Here is a 22,119-nt window from a genome sequence, read left to right as displayed (position 1 = left end):
ACAGGTCACTTGCTGGAGGATTCTCTGCAGCTTGAAGTCTTTAAACCATGATTTGAGGACTTCAATGGCTCAGACACAGGTTTGATATAGGAGTAGGTGGGTGAGAATCTGTGGCCTGCATTGTGCAGGAGGTCACACTAGACTATCATAATGGTCCCCTCTGACCTTAAAGTCTATGACTCTATATGATTGATAGCTGAGGCTTAGGACAATGTCAAAGTCAATATGAAAGTAGGCTACTTTTGGAAAGAAAGCACACATCAAATTTAACACAAAGGTTCTTTTAGGGATTTTCAATGATGGTGCATGGAGTTGCATTCAAAATCTACACTTCTAGCCAAAGTAATGGCTCAAACAGAGTATTAATTTTCAAGAGAAAACAAATCAATAGAAGTAATCTTTTCTAAAGGATTTTTGTAAACCATTTAAAGAATATAGAAAAATCATTATAGCTGCTAATAAACTTTCAGATGTAGAGCAGAAAAACGTTTTGTGCACAGTGAATTCTGAGTCGATTGCTACTTGGTTGCGCAAAATAAAAAAGTCCAAAGTAAAACACTTTTCTCCTGACCCTGGATACTTTCATCACCAAAACAGATAATTTCATACTGCTATAAAAAGCTACCAAGAAATAAACAAGCCAGGGACTAAGCAAAAACCAGAAGTTCACCTATCTTTATATAATGTAGATTCTCTCTACTAAATTCCCATGAAGCACTTTGAAAATTTATCATACAAGATTTCTTCCGCTGATGCAAGCAGGAGTAACTCCATTTGCATTACTAGAAACTACAGATATAAACGCTCCTGCATGATAACGGGACAATCAACCATTTAGTAACAGACTTACAGAACACAAAGAAACAAAAAGCACATTATCAGACTTTTCTTTTCTGCTCCCCCCCCCTCAAAATGTCTATTAACCATACTAAATCAAGATACTGAAGTTGAATACAAACTGATTTTTAATACATAGTAAGACACTGTAATTTATAGGCTTCATTATATGGGTAGTAATATAACGGAATAACCCCCCCACCACCCAATTTCTTGATCTTCACCATTATTATTGCTTCAATAAAAAGGATGAAACAAGGGTGTTTTATTTAACAAGAATCAACTGCAGAAGCAATTAAATGACTGCTAAGGATCTGGTTCATTAAACAAACTAGGTCTCTAATGCATTACTATATACCGTACCTTCAGCAATTCACACACTATTTGCAGCTGCAAGAAGTTTCAGTATGGGTCATTTGCTTTTAGTAATCATTTCACCCTGTAAGCATATTGTATTTATCTACTGGAAAAAAACAGATCCTTTGAAATAAAGGCTCATTTCGAAAGGAAGTAATTTGTGTTTCTTTTAAGTATGGTTGTTAAAACAAGTAAAATACTGGTATTACAAGGTAACATGCACATAACACTTTCAAAATGTAACAATGGACACATCAAATTGAGCAAAATTCCAAGTTACAGAACAAAAACTATTAAGTTCTCACTCAGATTACATAATTTTCCCTTCCAGAATTTAGACATACCAAGAAATTTGTTAATTACATGATAGTTACAAGAGAAAGAAAATCAAGTCCGAATTAGCAACTTATATATTTCTTCCTCTGGTTTACAAAAACAGATAAAGCTTTTGGGAAGAAAAGGCAGAAAGCTGAGTTAGGTACAATAGTATAAGCTATTTCATTCACTGTAATACATAACTTTGTAAAATCAAATTCCTGTTTGATATATCTGTATTCTCCCTGATACTCCTTGCATACTCATTTCAATGCAGAAATATCCAGGAAAAAAAAAAGACTTCAAGATAAGGCAGCTTTAACTTTTGCAAATAGCAGTTATGAATGGTGTAGAGAAAATGAATAAAGAAGTGTTATTTACTTTTTCACATAGCACAAGAACCAGGGCTCACCCAATGAAATTAATAAACAGCAGGTTAAAAAACAAACGTAAGGAAGTGCTTCTTCACACAGTGCACAGCCAGCCTGTGGAACACGTTGCAGGGCACGTTGTGATGGCCAAAAGTATAACTGGGTTAAAAAAAGAATAAGCTAAAGTTCATGGAAGATAGGTCTATCAATGGCTATTAGCCAAGATGGTCAGGAATGCAACCTCATGCTCTGGGTGTCCCTAAGCCTTTGTGTTCATTCCCTCTGAAGCATCTAGCATCAGCCACTGCTGGAAGACAGGATACTTGGGTAGAGGGGCCATTGGTCTGAACTAGTATGGCCATCATTATTTTCTTACATTTCCTTAGGGTTAGTTCCTTCTGTTGCCTCTGAAAAATCTAGTACTCTCAAATTACAAGTCTCAGATATTTTCAAGCATTTCAGTCTTGTAGCATTGGCCACAATTAAAACTCCACTTAAAGCCTTGGTACTTTCAAGCTCAATTTATATAAACAAAACTATCAGTTACGGTTTCAGAGAGTTTCACATTTTTCTGCTTTAGCCTTCAGTGCAGTCAGTCATGCGTAATGGCCATCAATATGAGATTACAAATTGTTAATAGCCTAAAGGACTGATCTTAAAGAAATAATTCTCCCTGATCTTAAACCCCAGGAATTCACAGACTGATATCAGGACTGAAAAAAAGAAAATCATTATACAATTCTTAATTTAACTGGCAGACAGCTTTAGAAAAATTCTTAAGGGAAAAAGAGTAAAAGTCTCAGCAGGGTTTGATAACTCCAAGAAAGTTCAGGAATAGCCACAAAACTCTAAAACAACAAATATTTCAAAACTGGTGGGAGCTGAGTATAGCAGCAGCAGCTATAAATCCCCGAAGTAACTCCAAGCCGTTAACTCGCTCATAGACCAGTCACACTGGAAACTACTGCTGCTGAAACCATTCTGGCACAGTGGATGCTCTTATGTTTCTATTCCTGGTCCATCTGAATGCTGTTTGTTTTGAATTTGTTTGTTCTCAGATTTTAAGCCACCATTTCATAGTAGTTATAGAAGCTCACAGTTTAAAAGGGACTTAGAACTAGAAGGAAGAACTCATTGATTTGGCTTGGCTGATCAAAGCATGTGGTATCATCTCTGAGCACTATTGTGATAATGTCAAGGAATGCAAGTTAAAATTCAGTTCATTATTTTACTGTGACAACGTGTGCATAGTTCTAAGCATTGCTATGACAACACTGGGCACACTGACAACAGAGCAGCAAGGCACAAAATCTTCTTAAAGATAGAGTCCTACTGAAGCAAACTTGAAATATGAACATTTATACAAAAACTAATGCATTGTCTTGCACTCTACTGGAACAGAAGGTATTTATCTTTTAAAAAGCAGTTTCTCCTCTGTGGATGAACATCAGTGTGTTGCCTTGCAAATATTTGTGATATCCCAATTTGCGCATCATGACTTAATGGCTGAAGAAAACAAGGTGGTAAGTGTTCTGTCAATTTCAAAGTCTAAAACAAGTTTATTACTTTTGGTAATTAGCAAACTTAGGCTCTGATCCTGCGATTGATTTTGCAGGCAGGCTTCTGCTCTCAAGTGGAGCAGAAGCGCAGGGAGTCAACATGCAATGATCTACTGGCAGAAATGAATAAGAAAGTGATGGAAAACATCTATTATATGAATATGTTGACAGTAGGAGTCTGATATACTGCATTGAATAATTCCCCCCTCCTCACCCATACAACCACCATCTTTAAATATGAGCAAGATTCCAAGGCATCTCTCTGTGTGCTGGAAAGAATTATGTTGCAAATGATCTTATATTAAAAATAAAAGCTCATAGTTAATGATTCAGTGTGTTAATATTCTAGATGTGTTCATACTTACAAGGTGTAATTAAAATTTATAATGGTGGGGGACTGAAGGCTGCATCGCAGGTAAGCTATAATCTCTATTTAAAATCAAACGAAAACAGTTAAGGTCTGGGACTGGACTGCTTTGGAAACACCCTTCCACACTTTAAACTCTCATTTTCATTTGAAGAGTGTAATTCCCAAACCTCTACATGGCAGTCATATCCAATGCAAGTAAACTCACTCCAGAACCTGATCCCAGCAAGAGGCCGGTGCTAATAAGCACCCCTCCTCCCCAAAGAGGAAATTCTTACTGCTCTTTATTCCTAAAACTCAGCAGTCAACAGCTTTAAGTGAAACCTGCTTCCCTTTCAAGCCAGGGAAGAATCAGTTGATTCTCTCAGTAACTGGAAAAGGGGCTTTAATAAAATGCTAGGTGGTTGTTCTATGAAACAAATGTGGTTTTCTTAGCTAAGATTAGATGTATATTCTCATTCAGAGCCAAATTTCTATTTGTACTTTGATTCTAGTAGAAATGGAGCGGTTAATGAATATCAATGTCTTAATGATAGCTAATCTGAGATAAATTTAAGATACATCTAATGGTAGAATTCAAAACCTCTGATTTTCTTTGTATTTAATTACATGTTCATAAAATGTCATTTAAACTACAGTGCTTTCATAAGAAATGAGATTAAAATACAAGACGACAAAAATAGGCCAGTCACAAGTCAAAGGTAAACTCATGTCTTCTGCCGTACAATTATTATTAGAATTTGATTTTTTTAAAGTGCTGACTATAGTTCTCCAGGATCACCCCCATATATACATAGAAACTTCATGAAATAAAGTACACCTCTACCTTGATATAACCCTGTCCTCGAGAGCAAAAAAATCTTACCGTGTTATAGTGAAACCGCGTTATATCAAACGTGCTTTGATTTGCCGGAGTGCGCAGCCCCGCCCCCCCCCCCCCGGAGCACTGCTTTACCACGTTATATCAGGGTAGAGGTGGATCATGCATTGGAAGAAAATGTTTTTTCCTTCTGGTCTTTTTTTTTTTTCCCCTCTTTAAATTAAATATGAGTTGGAAAATAAATTCTCTCCAGTGAGCAAAATCTCATGACACAATCGTAGGTTAAATGAAATAATGCAAAAATATGTATGAAACCTCTCTCTGCTTCTCCACCATCCTCCCTCTAGACATGCAAAACCTGAATGAAGCAAAGGTTTGATTATGCCCCGCAACGGAAAGAAACTCCTCTTGACAGGAAATGTATTTTGAGTGCCCCTTGCTGATTTATGTAAGCTACTGCTGCCACAATGCTGGTTCTGACAAAGACTTGATAATAAAAGGATTATCTCCCATGGTGCAGAGGGCGTACCTCTCTTGTGCTCAATGGCATACATCAGAGACAACTCCACAAAAACACCTGGTGCCATCTTATGGTTTATTCAGGCTGCCCAAGCCAAGATACTGGGATCTGTTATCAATTACACATGAATTGGAACCACCTGGGGCATATTTTGTTAGATGCTATCTCTTTTCATCTTTTGGTGGAGCTTATTTCTCCTCTAGTTCAAATAACTACACTCCTAAATGCAAAAAAAATCTGCTAGTGGCTCCTCAGGTGTAGCTAAGGCCAAGTCACAATCAGTTCCAGGAATGAGCAGAAGAGGCTTTTGCATCTCAATCTGCTGAATGATTCTTTCCAGGGATGGAAACGCTTGTTGAATCTGACTAGTTCCTGCTCCCACCAGTGACTTCTATTGAAAGGAAATGAGATTTAAAAAACTAAAAACACTTTCATTACTAGGTCCAGAAACCAAAACTAGCTTTTGACCTTGTTTTCACAAAAGCAGACTGCTGAAACAAGATGACCATGTTCCGATGAGCCAAAACACTAAACAAGGTATGACAAGTTGTGACATTACACCACATATTCTTTATGGAAATATACTTATGATATGGATATGGCAAACAGATATATTTTAATGACAGATGGGTCTTGTAAGGCATCATTGGAAAGGTTATGATTTACTGAATGATATCCAATGTCTGCATGTATCATTTCTGTATCTAAAATTAGGAATATTGACTATGTAACAATTACAACTGGGAGTGCACTTGGGAAACACCCACCAGACAACAGGCCATCAGCCTTGATGGTCCATTAGGAAGAAACAGTAAGACTTTGAAGATACTCATCTCTCTCCTCCTTGGGAGAAACCTTGCGGTGACACTACCAGGTCATGTGTTCATGTTACCTGGTACTAAAACACCATCTTGGACTTCTAGTACTTTTCCACTAAAAGGAGGAGGAGGTCAGGACTGGGAAACAAAAGATTCCCACCTTATGTAAATCTTATTTAAGGCTGAGGAGTAAGTTGATCTAGGTTCACCCTTCACTGACTCCCCAGCCACGGCGACTGCTGGAAACACCTAAGGAACAAGGACAAAGGGAAAGGGGGAGGAGTACTGAACCCAGGCTGGAAAAGGGATCTGGTCTGTGAATAAAATACCTGAGGATTTAAGCTGCAAGAAAGGTAGCTAACCTTCAAGAATTTCTGCAACCGGCCCAAAAGCAACATTTAGGGTGAGAAATTACTTCTTGAAACCAGTCTCTTCAAGATCTTAAGCTTAGTGTGCATGTTTTGTTTTATTTGCTTAGTAATCTGCTTTGTTCTGTTTGCTATCCCTTATAATCACGTAAAATCTGCCTTTTATAGTTAATAAACTTATTTCTTGTTTATAACATAACCGAATTTGTGCAATTCATATCTGGGAGGGGCAAGAAGCTGTGCATCTCTCTCTCTCCACATAGAGGGAGAGGGCAAATTTTTATGAGCTTGCACTGTGAAGACTTTTCTATACAGTGCAAGACATTATTATTTTGGGTTTACTCCCCAAAAGGGAGTGTGTACTTGAGTCCTGGGCAATTTCCTAGCTGAATCTTCCCATAGAGAGCTGCTTGCAGAGAGTGTGTGATTCTACAGCTAGTGCATCCCTACCTGTGTGCGTGTGCTGTCAGAGGCCGGAAAGCCTGATTCAGCAAAACAGGGAGATGGAGCCCAAGCTAGTGGAGCAGGCAGCTCAGTGAAACCCCAGTACATCAGGTGGCATCCTGGACTGGGGGGGAGGTCCAACCTGTCACACAAATACTCTCCCTCCCAGGAGAATTACTGCCACTACTACATCAGGGTTTACAGGAAGATCCTTGGGCAGTAATCAAAAGCATTGAAAGGATCAAGTACTAGAAGTAGGGCTGAACCACCCTGAAATGCAGGAATCAGGATTTGTAGATATGCATCTTTCTTGCAGATTAATTCCAGAGAGAGTCTTCAGGGGAAAGTTCTAGAAGAGATTAATACATGGTTTCCATCCTGAACTTCTGACACCCTACAAACTGGTTTAGCCACTTTACTTCCAGTCTTGTGCCTACTAACTTTTTGGAAATAGTTTGAAATACCTACCCACCCTGGAACTCAGGACTTGTTGGGACATTCCAAATAGCTCTAATGTCATGGTTTGTGAAAAAGTGTCCAGGCACTTTCCAAACAATTAAAAACTCCTTAAAGAAGAGAACCTATTATTTCACTGCCTAAAAAATCTTCTGCTCAATGTCTAAGCTAAAAAGGTACCACACTATCATTTCTAAAACACTTGTAAAGAACATCCAGGAAACCTAGCAGAGTGTCATTTATTAAGAGGCATGATTGCTGACAAAAAATACTCAGTTGCTTCATGATGACTCTTGGGGGAGCTGGAATTGCTCTACATTATCTGAGATCCCCCCCGCCCCAGTTCCATGCATGCCCTCCAAATATACACAGCCTAAACGTTAGGGCTCAACAGGGTTGCAGATAGTTCAAAATTCCTACAGTCTCCTCAATCATCTGAGTGCAGGTATCTTTGGAAGAGACATTGGTTTCTAGTGGAATAGATGACCATGTTTTCATGGGCTACATCTTCATTTGAGCAGGGAGGTGTGATTCCCAGCTTGCGCAGACATACCCACTATAGCTCTGCTAGAGCCAGCATCTAAAAATAGCAGTGTGGCTGGGGTAGCACCGGCAACAGCTCAGGCTAGCTGCTCAAGAAACATACACAGGTCCCCTGAGTATGTATGTACTCTGGTGGCTAGTCCAACCTGCTGCCCAAGCTACCCCAGCCATACTGCTATTTTTAGCATGCTAGCTCGAGAAGAGCTAGCATGGGTATGTCTACATGAGCTGGGAATCACACCTTCCAATTCAAATGCAGACATACCTCAGTGGGAACAACCAAAAGGGACGTTAAACAAGCATACTGCATTTCTCTAATTTAAAATGCTCATTCATTAGCCTGTCTAAAGACTTTTTCACATCCACAGTCTCCCAAAAAGCATAAATTCCCAGAAGAGGCTTTGCCTTGGGCTGCATGTATGCCTGAGACCATGCTGGCCCACAGAAGTTCTTTGATCTACCCCAGAAGCTACTGTTGTGCCTGATGCAGTGGGTATCCCACAAGGAACAAAAGAAAATGAGGATGGAGGCTCATATTTGTATCCCTGAAGCTAGTACACTCATGGTCCTTGAGAAATATCCTTGGGGAAAGTATCCGTCTCATTTCTGCTTATTCTAAGAGAAATTAGGAAAAACTGGAGAAAGTTTTTTTAAAAACAACTGCCCTGAATAGTGACAGTTTCCTTTGTGCTACTTTTTTTTCCAAGGAGCCTGGAGGAGAAAGAGGAGGAGACATGGCCTAAGTGACTAGAGGTAGACAAAACTAAAGAATCATTCGTTGCCCGTCGAGCGGGGAGGGAGGAGAAAGAGCAAGATGTGTGGGGTCATAGCAAACTGATTGTATATTATTTCTAAGAACACTTACAATAAACCTTCATCTATGCTCCCTGCTGCAAGGAGTAGCCTACCTTGGAACTCTAGCACAGAGAGCATTTCACTAGGGATTTGCCACTGGAGGCTGCCTCCAGGTTTCCACCAAAGGGAGGATTCCTGGAAATCATCCAAAACATGCGCATGTAAACGCCCTTGGTCTGCAGCCAGATCCTTAAGATCACACCGTATTAGACAACACTTAAGGGAGATAATAAACTGAGTGCCCCTGAACTGTTGCATTTAAATGTATCATATAGCAAATTGAAAGGCATCTAAACTGCTGGGTGCAGGAAGAGTTGCTCAACACTGTTAATGCTCCTGCAACCGTTGTGTTCCTTTCCCCCAGCAATTGTCTGTCTGTTCTCTTTCAATTATCAATTTTGGGAAAGGGTGGGTTCTTAGCAATTTCTGAACATCACGCCCCTTTCAGGTATCTCAAATTGTTCCCCAAATCACTAGTCACACTTCTGAAAATCTTGGGATTTTCACTTCAGTGGGATCAGAACTGGGCCCAATGAACAGAAAAGGCAGGAGTAAAGAGTCCCGTTTCTTTTGTAACTTTATTTTTGATTACATGGCTTTTTATTTTAATAAAGCACTGGTGCTTTACACATTTTACAGCTAGACTGTAAATTTAAAAGTAATCTTCAATTTATTTTTAAGTAGTGATTAGTTACCCAGTTCTGAAAGATGTGAAGAATCTATATTTTGGTTCCCCAAGAGATGCTTTGAAGTTTTCTTTCCAGTTCAGTGGCACACAGCTAGAACTCTAACTTACAGACAGAGCAGGTGCAATGCATCTCTTAGTGTATTATACTGAATTTTGACTTCATAATTTTAACTGAAAAAATGTATCACATGATATGTAAAAACTGCTCATAAACAATAGATAATTCTACCAAGCACTATAAAATATACATTTTATCTTAAGTATAATGAATCAGCTCATTAGGCTTATACTTTGTAATCAGCTTGGGAATGTGCACGACACAAGACAGTGAAAATTCATATTCAGAAGCAGATGGAGAGAAAAGCTGAGCTAAGCAGAGAGACACTTAATTGCAAATTATATGCAAGTAGTGAAAATAGAGGTATGTGTATGTCTCTCTCTCTCCCTCCCCCCCCCCCCCCCGGCCTCTCCCCAAAAGAAACCCAAAACTTGGAGGTGCAGGTTATGGCAGGGAAGAGAACTTTTTGTGTCATTCATCCGTCCAGTAACTGACTGGAGAACAAACACACCAGCATTCGTACATAGCTTGCCAATAACTCACACCATTGTATATGCTGTAAAAATGTATGGCTGATTTTCATGCCAAGAGCAGCATGCCTATTTTTTTTTCTTTGTTAAATTAAAAGAATATCAACAGAAGATTTAAGGAGACAAGCAAGTAATTCAATTTACTGAAGCACACTTCTAATTCAGACTCATTAGCCAAACTCATGGTGCATAGGTAAAGGATGAGTGAAATAAGATTGGATATCTGTGAAGTTTTGAATGTAAGTTGTCAGCTGATGTACTTTTATTCAAATGGTGGCAACAAGGCAAAAATCTTCCGGCCACAAACAGCACCCTAATCAAAGAGAGGCACTGGCAGGCATTGCACCCCACCCACAGAAAGAATGATACAGTCATCTTTTCTTATGTTCTTTTCCCAAGCATGACCCATTTATTTCATGTTACAACAAGATTTTAGTTTTAGCTAATGATTCAACTGATATGATTCAACAGTTAATGTGAATGACTTAGAGCAGATATTTACAGAGAATGGGAAAGAAGCTGTGGCATGATCCCATATATCTCTCACATCCAATGTTTCTCTGTTTGTTAATCACAGGTTAAAATAAAAGTCCCCTATCTCAATAATTAGAAGTCAAAGAAACCTCAAAGGAAATAAGAATATATTGTTCAGGCAAGGATTCCCAATTTACAAAACTAATATTAAAATAGAATAAAACTGTCTCCTGTGGAAGAGAAGTCACAACCAATTTTTAAAATTGTTCAATCATGCTACACTTTAGTTTACTTCTTATCCTCTCAAGCCTTATAAAGTCATTTTCCCATTAAATTGCTTACAGGATCACATTTTATCTTTTATTACAAGGTAATGGCTCTTTTTTTCTGAATTGCTTTAACACCACAATCCCATTATTACCAAATATGAGAGACAATATCCATTTCCTAAGGGTCTTTACCAAAGACAGCACTTGTTAAAAAGCCAAATAATAAGCACCAGCAAAGAAAAGACAGTTGGAAATGTCACATTAAGGACTGTTGCTTGTTACCTTCTAGGTGATCCATCCTCATGTGGCTGAATAATCACCACCTTTACTGTCACCGACGTGCGTAAAAGGTCAATCATTTGTTCATGAGTCAAGGTTGCCACAGCCACTTTACAGATCTCAACTAGACGGCTCCCTTGCCTTAGGCCTGCCTTCCATGCAAAACCAAATGGCTCCACATCTGCTACTATTCCTTCGAAGTTAACGTGGAATCCAAGCTGGCCCAACCCATTCCTCCGTAGGGTCATTTCCGTTGTTTCACATCCTCTGGTGACTATCTAAAGGAGTATCAGATTGTTATGCTACTGTCTTTATAGGCTGATTTCTTTGGAAACATGAAACAATCTATTTTCTCACAATAAAGCTATGTTTGGTTTCATGTGCAATACTCAACATACTAATAGGTGACTAAAAATCATTTTGTCATTTATGGTTGACTACAGGTTTCTGCATAGAGCAAAATACATGAAGATCTTCAGAGTCCTAAAATTTGACTTCCCTGGAACAACCAGCTGTCCTGTGTCAAATTCTTATTTTTTTCCAATGCAAAGACATTTATATCTTACTGAATACTTAGCAGCTGTCTTAGTTTCAAAACACAGGGCAAGCAAAATGCAAACCTGTCAATTACTTCATTCTTTGTTAGCCGATTGACTGCAGGTGTGTAGTGGGGTTTTTTCTTCAGGAAAACAACAACCTTGAAATTTAAGATGAGTAAAATCAAGTGAAATTTTTTCAGTTCCAACAGATTCTCATCCCCCAACACTAAGTAAAAAAAATAAGAATGTATTTCTTTTGCTCTAGCAATCAGATTCTGATCTATGACATCCATGCCATTGCCATCTCCAGATGTAGGCTTTGCTACAAATGGGAGAAGACTGATTATTTCATTGGGAACTGAGAGAACTGATATCTTTCATACTTAATTGGAAGTTATTCTGGCATTATATGGAAAAATCAAGTAAACTGAAATTTTAGCTTTTACTACAGGGATTTCTTTTTTCATACTACATAAAATTGAACAGTTTCACAAATGGTAAAGCAATCCAGGGACAATTCAGTAGTTTGTGCAATACATTAGTGCACTAAGATTTGGAGATTGAAGGTCAAATTCTGGCTTAGGTCATAACACAGGTTACAGGACTGGAAGGAACCTCCTGGGTCATCAAGTCCTGTCCCCTGCTATCACAAGCAACCCAGTCATAGTCCCCATTCATAAATTTATTAAGCTCCATCTTAAAACTTGAGTTGTTTGCCCCAACTTCTGCTATTGGAAGGCTGTTCCAGAACCTTACTCTTCCGATGGTTAGAAACCTACTAAACTCCAACCTTCTTTTAGTTTCTAGTCATAAGTTAAAATTAGTGTTATACATATTTTGCGTTTTATTAATTGCTTTAATTCAAGGATCTCCAAGTGCTTTACAGACAAAGAATTAAGTCTCACAACATTCCTATAAGAGAAATAACTGCATTTGAAAGAGGGGAAAGCTGGGACACAGATCATGTGATTTGCCCAAGGTTACACAGTAAGCATGTGGCAGAGCCAGGGAAGGAAGCCAGTAATTCCAGCTCCTCCTACTCTCACTCTAACCATTAAATGACTGATTGGAAAGCTTTGAGGAACTTTGCATAACTTGTGCCTGCACTGTAACTAGCTCAAAGCCACTACTGTTACCTCCTTACAAAGTTTTAAAGGTGCTAGACACGTTTTTACAAAATGCTGTCAGTACAACAGTAAGTTCTGCAACCGAGTAGGAAGGTTAAAAGTGGAACTCAACACCTTAGAGTAGGACATTTTTAAAAATTCTTATGTCATCCATTTATCCTTAGAGGGCCAGCCCCCACTCCAGTGCCACATCCCAGCATGCCCTGCTTACATACTCATGGCACAAGCATGGGAGGCCCACTGAAGAACTGAGATGATATTCAGAATAGTAAAATGTGCCTCTTTTCCTTTGAGTTCCACAATACAAACTTTTGGCCAAATTTCCTGTCCCAGTGTGACTACCAACATGTACTCTGCTATTTATATTGCATCAAATGGGGAAGCTTGCTGGAGAATGAAGCCACGTTTATGTATGTTCAGATGTCTACTTCATATTGTCCAGTTTTGCAGTTGTAAAAATATTTTATCATATTTGAAATATCAAATATTGAATGCTGAAAAACCACAAAACAGACTAACAGTAAAAACAGCACTTTTCTCAACTCTCCATAAGCCAGTAATGCCAGCCTCCATCTCCCATTTGAGATATTTTCAAACAGGCTCCTTTGGGCTTTCTCCTATGCTGCCCCTTTATGTTTGGAATGAGCTCTCTGTAAACATCCACAAAGCTACTTCATTATCTTGCTTCAAATCCCTTCTTAAGACCTTTCTTTGCCATGATACCTACAAGAAAAACTTGCCGGAGACCACTGCCCAGTACTATCATTATTTCCTGGTACTCCTCCATTTATCTGTAACCATCTGGTGTCTTACGTTACACTTTGATTTTAAGCTCCTTGTTGTTTGGTGTCTGTACAGTGCTTAGCATAGCTGACTTCTGTTCCATGACTAGGGCTGGTAGGTACTATGGTACTACAAATAAAAATAATAAACTTATTAGCCTTCTGGGCTCACTGCAAAGCCTACTATTTCCCAATGCTTTTGGCAAGGGCGGAGAATGATAGCTGATTGGAAGGGGTTTATTAGATGGTGGATATTTATCTAAGAACATAAGAATGGCCATACTGGGTCAGACCAAAGGTCCATGTAGCCCAGTATCCTGTCTACCGACAGTGACCAATGCCAGGTGTCCCAGAGGGAGTGAACCTAACAGGTACTGATCAAGTGATCTCTCTCCTGCCATCCATCTCCACCCTCTGACAAACAGAGGCTAGGGACACCATTCCTTACCCATCCTGGCTAATAGCCATTAATGGACTTAACCTCCATGAATTCTATTCATAGAAGTCTGATAAGTTAGTTATAAAATGTGACATGATGGACATCTTATGCCTCAATCATACAGTGAACTCCACACAGATGGACTCCTGACTTCAGCAGTGCTCTCTGATCAGGTATGGGGGTCTGATTCTCCACTAAGATCTATGCAGACAGAGTCTCGTGTTATGCAGATGTTAATGTGTGTAATGGTCACCTTTAAACAGCATGAGCCCCTATTGAGATTTTCATAAAATCAAACAACTAGCTAAAGGTAAAGGGTGTCTAGGTGTTTAGAACATTCTCCATTAAAAGCCAACATTTACCACCTGTGTGAAGGTTTCAGGGGTAAGGAGTCCAGCATTCCAAAATTCAGCTTTCAAATTAACTTTTAAAGAGAAATATTCATAAAGTTAAAAAAAGGGGGAGGAGGAAGAGGCGAGAAAGAAAAGGGAGCTTTAAAAACAAAAAGGTTACTCAACATAGTGACTACTCCTTCACAAATAGCATCACATTTGAGAGGTCTGGGGTGAAAGAGAGGAAGGGCCCAATTCAACAGAACATCAACATGAAGTACTTGAGGGTTATGCAATGTACCTTACCGATAACTGTTTAAGGACTCTGCATTTAACATTGAATTTCATCTGCCATTTTGTTGCCGTCACCCAGTTTTGTGAGATCCCTTTGTAACATTTTACAGTCAGCTTTCGACTTAACTACTTTGAGTAATTTTGTATCATCTTTCAGAATAGCAGCCGTGTTAGTCCGTATCCGCAAAAAGAACAGGAGAACTTGTGGCACCTTAGAGACTAACAAATTTATTTGAGCATAAGCTTTCGTGGGCTACAGCCCACTTCATCGGATGCACAGGATAGCTATGCATAGGACAGCTATGCATCCGATGAAGTGGGCTGTAGCCCATGAAAGCTTATGCTCAAATAAATTTGTTAGTTTCTAAGGTGCCACAAGTACTCCTAGTTTTTTTGTATCATCTGTAAATTTTGCCACCTCACTGTTTACCCCTTTTCCCATATCATTTATGAATATGTTGAACAGCTCTGGTCTCAGTACAGAAACCTGGGGACACCACTATTTGCTTCTCTCCATTCTGAAAATGAACCATTTATTCCTACCCTTTGTTTCCTACCTTTTAACTGGAGGGCCTGGCAATGCTTTCAGGATCATCTAATGATCCTTCATTTAATTTAATGACAAGCCTTTTGTTATCTTAATCACCCTGCCTCTGTTTATAAACAAACTCCCTGTCCCAAGGGCAGAAGCTGTTAGCAGCACAGAACTCACATTCCACACTCAAGCTCCCTCTGGGGCAAGGGCGTGCCCCGAGAGCAGACCTCAGGTACAAAACTATGGCTTTTGGGCGCTGAGCACCCCGTATTTTTTTCCATGGGTGCTTGATCCCCGGAGCGCCCACAGAGTCAGCACCTATGTTGTGGTCACAAACTAAAAGTTCCTAGTATCAGAGGGGTAGCCGTGTTAGTCTGAATCTGTAAAAAAGTGACAGAGTCATGTGGAACCTTATATGCTAACAGATGTATTGGAGCATAAGCTTTCGTGGGTGAATATCCACTTCGTCGGATGCATAAGGTGCCACAGGAGTCTGTCACTTCTAAAAAGTTCCTAGTTCACAGCAATGTCATCCTCTTCAAAGGTTTAGTTTGAGCCCACAGAGTCCACACAGGGGAGTTACAGCACAACATATTGGTATGCACTGCTATTCACACCCCTGAACACTGAATCATGGGGCAGTGTAGACAGATCCTAAGTTTCTAACTCTGAGGCTTCAGGCCAATAGATTTATTTAGCCGAGAATATGGTTATTACCTCAAAAAAGGAGCAGTCTCAAGTTAAATGTAAATAATGTTGTACTGTAACAGATGGTTAGATTTGAGTGAAATACAAGACCATTCAAATCAAACTGAGTGAAGTCTGTTGTAATGATTAATGTCTCCAAAGAATTTTCATAGATAACCATTTCAACTAATGCTATAAAAAAACTAAATGTTTTTATACATCATATATAATGAAGATCTGTCTGCAGAGACTCAGTAGATACCTTCCCAGTTTGCCAAACCTGCTATAATTTCATGTATGTTTTAAGATTCAAGAAGTGGTAAATGAAGACAGTGCAGCTTACTAGAATGGGACTACAAAAACCTGAGTTCTATTCCCAGCTTTGCCATTCACCTATTGGGTAACCATGGGCTAGTCATTTCCCCTCTGTACATCAGTTTCCCCATCTGTAAAATGGGGATAATGATACCACTCTCCTTTGTAAAGTGATTTGCAACCTACTGAGGAAAAACACTATGTAAGAGCTAGGTGGTAGTATTAAAATAAAAAACAAAACACTAAACAATTTGTGTTACAATATGTAGGGATGCGATAAGAAACTAACATTCATTAACCTTATTTTCAGCACAATGTTGAGCCAATTTATAACTGTCCAATTAGTGATAATTTTACAACAGTAACATGATAATTAGAGAACATTTTTTCTAAATTTCAGAAGGAAAATATTTGTATAAGGAAAATGACAATATCTGAAGAACTTAACAATGAGGTAAATACAATGCAAGTGACAATAATATGAATTTACAAATATTAACCCACTGAAAAGTAATATTTGTAATATTTACAAATATTAACCTATACTGGAAGAAAGACTCCATCATACATGATAGGTATTAATCTCAGCCCTGTGCAGCACTGAGCATCCTCAACAGTCTCGAAAATTTAGGGTAGCTGAGCACCTTGCAGCATCAGGCCTTTATTTTACATATCAGTTTAATCCTGGCCACTTCATAGCTTGTACTTCAGCTCTACTAATCTCCGAAAAAATAGGTCTAGTGATTGTTTTCCAGTAGAAGCCTCAATTCAATATAAAAAAGGCTTATGCCACTAACCTCATTTAATTTAAGGGGTAAGGTCAAAGTCAAACTGGAACGAGAGCAGTGATACCTCAATGTTTTATACCCTGCAGCCTGTATCAATCCATTAGTATACATTTGTAATAGCTATAAGTCAAATAATTTAAGATGTTGAGCTCATAGAATGCCTGAGCTCCACCTGTCTTGACTGAGATTGCACCAGCTCTGATAGTTAGTGTTAACTGATCTAACTGCCTTCATTTTCTTCCAGCTCATCCATGCAAAATAAGCAGTATATTCCCTGCTTTATTTAGAGGATTTTCACTATTTAGGTAGCAATCACGTTCAAAACGGTATTCTTTATTTTATTTATTTATTTTTTTAAAATTAAGGTATTTTTATTGAGGGGTGTACTCTGACCACTAGACCACAGGGCTGGGAACCAAAAATTCAAGTTTTAATCCTGGCTTTAAAACTAAAACCCTATGTAGCCTTGGACAAGCCAATTTAATTAACTGCATCAGATTAGTCACCCGTAAAAGCAAGATGACAATATGTATCTATTCCACATGGTGTTGTGAGGAATAATGTTTGTGAAGCTCTTTGAAGTTGGAAAGTGCAATATCAGTTTAAATATAGGAAAATTTGAGTTCTTTCCCAAAGACTGATAGACATGAATAATTCTGAATAAAAGCTTTGGTAGATCAATTTAAAAATGTGACTTACCTCTAGTCTTTGAACAACTTCTCTGATGTCATCAGAACAATTATCAGTTGCAGACAGAAGAATGCATTCTCCTCTTTCATAAAAGATTTTGATGCTCATTAATCCTGATGTCCATCCAATAACATCTCTGCAGGAGCAGTTAAACACCACGTTTTTGGACTCCTTTTCAATCAACATGATAAATTCATTGGAAATTCCAAGGAGACATTCAATGTCTGCAGACTGGCCAAAGTCCCGTGCTATCACATTCCACATAATTGCTCCAACACTAAATAAATGAGCATCCTTTCTTGGTTTCACTTTCTCCTTTTTCTTTGCACCTAGAGTAATAAAACTGAACTTCACTGAAGTATCCACTGTAGCTGTAGTAACAAAATTTTCTGCCAGATCTTTCAAGTATTCTTGTCGTGTCCTGGTGGCCATGGCTCGGAATTTTTCTGATTTGTGTGCTGCATTTTCAGCATTAATAACTTTGGCTAAAAGAAAGTCCCTAAAGACTGCTGATTTTGGGAAAGTTACTCCTTTGGGGATTGGTGGACCAAACGGAGGTACATCTTTTGATCTTGAAACTCCAACACTAGAAATAAAAAAAGAATAAAATGGATAACTGCACCAGCAAAACCTCATTATAGGACTATGACCTATATAACCCATCGACACAGGTGAGTTTCAATGTACAAATTGAGACAGATGAAATTTTAGAAATTAGGAAGCTGTGTATCTGAAACATACAGGAAACCTATTACCGTATATTTGCACACATATACAGATCAAATAAAATGGATATAAACAAAATTGACTGGACAGTCTTATAAAACAAAGCCATTTACTATTTAAATTATATGAATTAATAAAAGTCACAAAGTCTAGGATTTACCAAGCTGCAGCATTTCAAGACGGACTGTTTATAAAGTGTCTGTTTCTTCTTCCTTTCAATGGGATAAATACAAAATGCTTCCTGTCCTAAATTAAGGACAGATCCTTAATTTAAAGGCGCTTTAAAGTTGAATTTTCTTAAGGAAAATATATCTTATTTACTTTTCCACTCAGTTGTTCCATCTCTGACCAACTGAACTAACTCCCCCCGACCCCTGTTACACCCATATCATCCCATTGACTTTGATAAGGTAGTACAGATACAACTGAGGTAGAATTTGAAATATAGGGTATACCTGGCACATTTGTCCAAATCCTCCCATACTTGAATAAAAAAGTTATAGGAAGAAAAATGTCTGCCGAAAGCCAACTGCCAAATTGCAGAGTTTCTGTTCCATGCTCCCTCTAATGGAGAGGGTCCGAGAACATATGTAATAGGGAAGGGAGAAGGATTCATCCTAGCCGAGGGAAACCGATTCCATAGCCTCAATATACATAGGTATCTGCCTGTTCCCTACAAGAGCTGGTGGTGGGGCCAAATAGTGCTACCTTTATCTTTGCTGAGTAGTATCTTATTCTAAAATAATCTCCTTAAATAGAAACAACATATGGAATGAAGTCCTATTCAGTGAGGGTAAATATGGCACAATCTGGCCCATCGGGAGCAGCTGCTGCTCCAGCCCACAGAGTCTCACCCACCCACTCCTGTATCAAACCTGTGTCTGAGCCATTGAAGTCCTCAAATCATGGTTTAAAGACTTCAAGCTGCAGAGAATCCTCCAGCAAGTGACTTGTCCCCCACGCTGCAGAGGAAGGCGAGAAACCCCCAGGGCTTCTGCCAGTCTGCCCTGGAGGAAAATTCCTTCTCGACCTCAAATATGGTGAGCAGCTAAACCCTGCGCATGCGGGCAAGACTCACCAGCCAGACACCCAGGAAAGAAATACCCATTAAAATCTATCAGACAGCTCTACAATTTATGATTGTATTCCTGGCAAAGGCTTTAAAAAAGAAACTTGTATTTCAGGTGAAATTCATAAGTAACTAAGACCCAGAAGCCAACCTCCCATACAAAAGGCCTTTGGGTAATGGGCAGCTGGCACAACAGACAGAGCCTCTACGAGACAGAGGTTTGAAGAATTTCTTCTTAAACTTGGCTTATAATTTTTACCTTTTCTCTGCACCTCCCTTAAAAAAAAATAAAAAAAATAAAAACATGCAGTACGGATATTACCCAGTTCCAGGTTACTAGCAGAGCAACATACTCTCAGACTTCTGTTTTACTCCCAACTTCAGCAACCCCTGCCCTAGCTGTGGAACTAGAAGAAACAGATTACCCTAGAAACTATACACATTACCTCTTCTATCACAGTAAGAATACATATGTGCGGGACTTAGACCAATTAATGGCATTAATTTCTCAGAACGAAAGAAATCAGTTTTAAAACAAAACTAAGAAGAGTGACCAGGTTGTCATTAGCCGATAAGAATTTCAACTTTGAAAATACATAGAATGTAAAACTTAAGATATTTGGCAGCAGTACACCATTAGCATTTAAAAAAGGTTCATTTAGTAGGTCATGATCATTAGTGGTTTAAGTTCAAAGAGCTTTTTATTTATTTCAGATAAATGCCTTAAAACTAAAGAATAACCAGTCTGACTGATTTCAGTCCTTACCCAGCTCATGAAGCTGACAGAAAGAAAAAAGAACCAGTGCCAGGCACATGTCTATGATGGAAGTACTCAGGTTTTTTTGTTGTTGTTGTTTTTTGGTCGGACGGAGATTCCCTAGCCCAAGTGATGGGATTTTAAGACACTTGAAACACTCATTTTAGAGTGTTGACAATGAGATTTGGTGAGATATTTTGAAACAAAAAGGGTTTTCATTAATATATAAATCACAGGCAAAACTGACACTTATCTGAAAGGATCTCAAAGTACTCTGAAAACTATATAAAGGGGCCACTTAAATCATGATTGAAATACAGTCAAATTTGGGATCACATCCTATAGATATTCAGCTAAATACATTGCCAGTGATTTAGATTTGTATTAATAATCTTCTAAAATGACTTGGCTTTACCCTAAAAAGAAAGTTAATAAAAAGTAAAATTACTTCCATTGCTATAGCTTCAAGTCTTATTTTTAAAACCCGACTGCCCTTTATATGCCCACAAAGAAGCTAAACAAATATCTACACATCTTCAGTTGAGCCTACAAAACTGTACCTACAATTTCATATAGACACAAACAAAGCTCTCTAAACTTAAACCACTAATGATCATGACCTACTAAATGAACCTTTCTGAAATGCTAACGGTGTACTGCTGTCAAATATATTAAGTTTTATATTCTATATCTCTTTAAAAATGAAACCCTAGAACAGAAGAGAAATGTAGCAGAAATTTAGAAAACACACACTCAACTTCTTTGGGAAATACAAGATTGCTAGAAAAAGACGCTTTATTTGAATCAAAATAGCAAAAAAAAAAAGTATCTACTCACCTATAGCACACATTTTCAGTGCAAGGATTATGCACTTTGACTATGACAAACACATGTTGAAAATGAGATCGGATATTTTTTGGAGTAAAAGGAAGTGCTCCAGGCTCTTGGAAGACAATGGTAACAATATCATTTCCTATGTGCCTTTTCCTTAGAAGCTACATACAAGAAATATGATTTTAAAAACAGTTAAGAAATGATACGTTTTCTTCACACTGGCAAAACAACTGACAGCTTAATTTAAAAAATGAAAGCGTCACTTCAGAAAGTGGAGACATTCTTATAAGGCAGTATTATCTACATGGAGCTGCATGAAATCGGGATGAATGGGAAGGAGGTCTGGGGAAAAAAAATAGTCTAAGCTCATAAGTTTACCAGCCTTTCTTTCTAATGTGATTCCTCTTTTACTATGCCAGCCAATTTTCATCTCCCCTATATTAGTGTATTTATGTAGTAATATGAAAAGTGCATAATGTCATCTGACATTTATCGCTGTCTAACGTGTCTGTTCTCTGTCCTTTTCTACAGTAAAAGGCTTGTTTTCATATCTAAAACACAATATTGTTTATCTTTTCTCAGGAAACCTTTCCTTTCCCAAATTGTATTTAAACTTAATATTAGATTATAACCCTAAACATTTTTTAAAAAGTAGCGTCCTATTAAACACTCAGCACAAATTCTAGCTATCTTCAATTTAGCAATGTGGCAGTGGAGACAACTACGAATGTACCAGAGATTCAAATTTACCGATAAAAACCTTATTATGGTAAGTAATTCTTTGTTGTCACTTTATTTATGATAGGGATATATTTTAGGATTCATTTTATAGGTAATATAATCCTTTTTGTTATAGGTAGAAAATCTAATAGCCATGTAATTGGAAAAATAAGTGCCTAGTGAGGGAGAAGGCCTCTTCTCAAAAATGATTTATTTAGCCTTTTGTGGATACAAAATGAAATTATGGATATTATTGTATGAGTTGTACATCTCTAACTTAATTTTTTTTAAAGAGACTTTCTTTTTAAAGAGCTGCTGATGCTATTATGTAGAGAGTGCTAGAACAGCACACGCTGTAGGGTACAGATGTATTATCATCCAAAACTCTGCAGAGCTTGCATTGTGGACTAGTGACTCAGATTCTTAAGGCTGCACTAACACTAAAGAGCCAGAATACAACTGAAAGAACTGTACAAAAACAAATTTAATCTACATCTACATGATATAGGGCAATGATACGGTTATTTATCAAGTGTTTAGAATGAAATTATCATTTT

The 22,119-nt window shown here is 38.2% G+C and overlaps 1 protein-coding gene across 13 annotated transcripts in view; it reads right to left on the bottom strand.

Moving 5' to 3' along the window:
* SIPA1L2 (signal induced proliferation associated 1 like 2) overlaps positions 1-22,119 on the bottom strand; it is a 239,923-nt gene that overhangs the window by 68,874 nt on the left and 148,930 nt on the right. For all 13 annotated transcript variants that reach the window (XM_039528814.1, XM_039528813.1, XM_039528815.1 and 10 more), the window contains 3 exons: positions 20,846-21,003; positions 17,466-18,042; positions 10,932-11,206 (listed from right to left, as the gene is read on the bottom strand). In XM_039528814.1, the coding sequence (XP_039384748.1) occupies positions 10,932-11,206; positions 17,466-18,042; positions 20,846-21,003 (1,010 nt within the window). The remainder of the gene's footprint in view (positions 1-10,931; positions 11,207-17,465; positions 18,043-20,845; positions 21,004-22,119) is intronic.

The sequence above is a fragment of the Mauremys reevesii genome, linkage group 3, assembly GCF_016161935.1.
Source record: "Mauremys reevesii isolate NIE-2019 linkage group 3, ASM1616193v1, whole genome shotgun sequence".
NCBI classification, from domain to species: domain Eukaryota; kingdom Metazoa; phylum Chordata; order Testudines; family Geoemydidae; genus Mauremys; species Mauremys reevesii.
The sequence above is the reverse complement of the archived record's forward strand: the minus strand, read 5'-3'. Positions and strand labels throughout refer to the sequence as shown.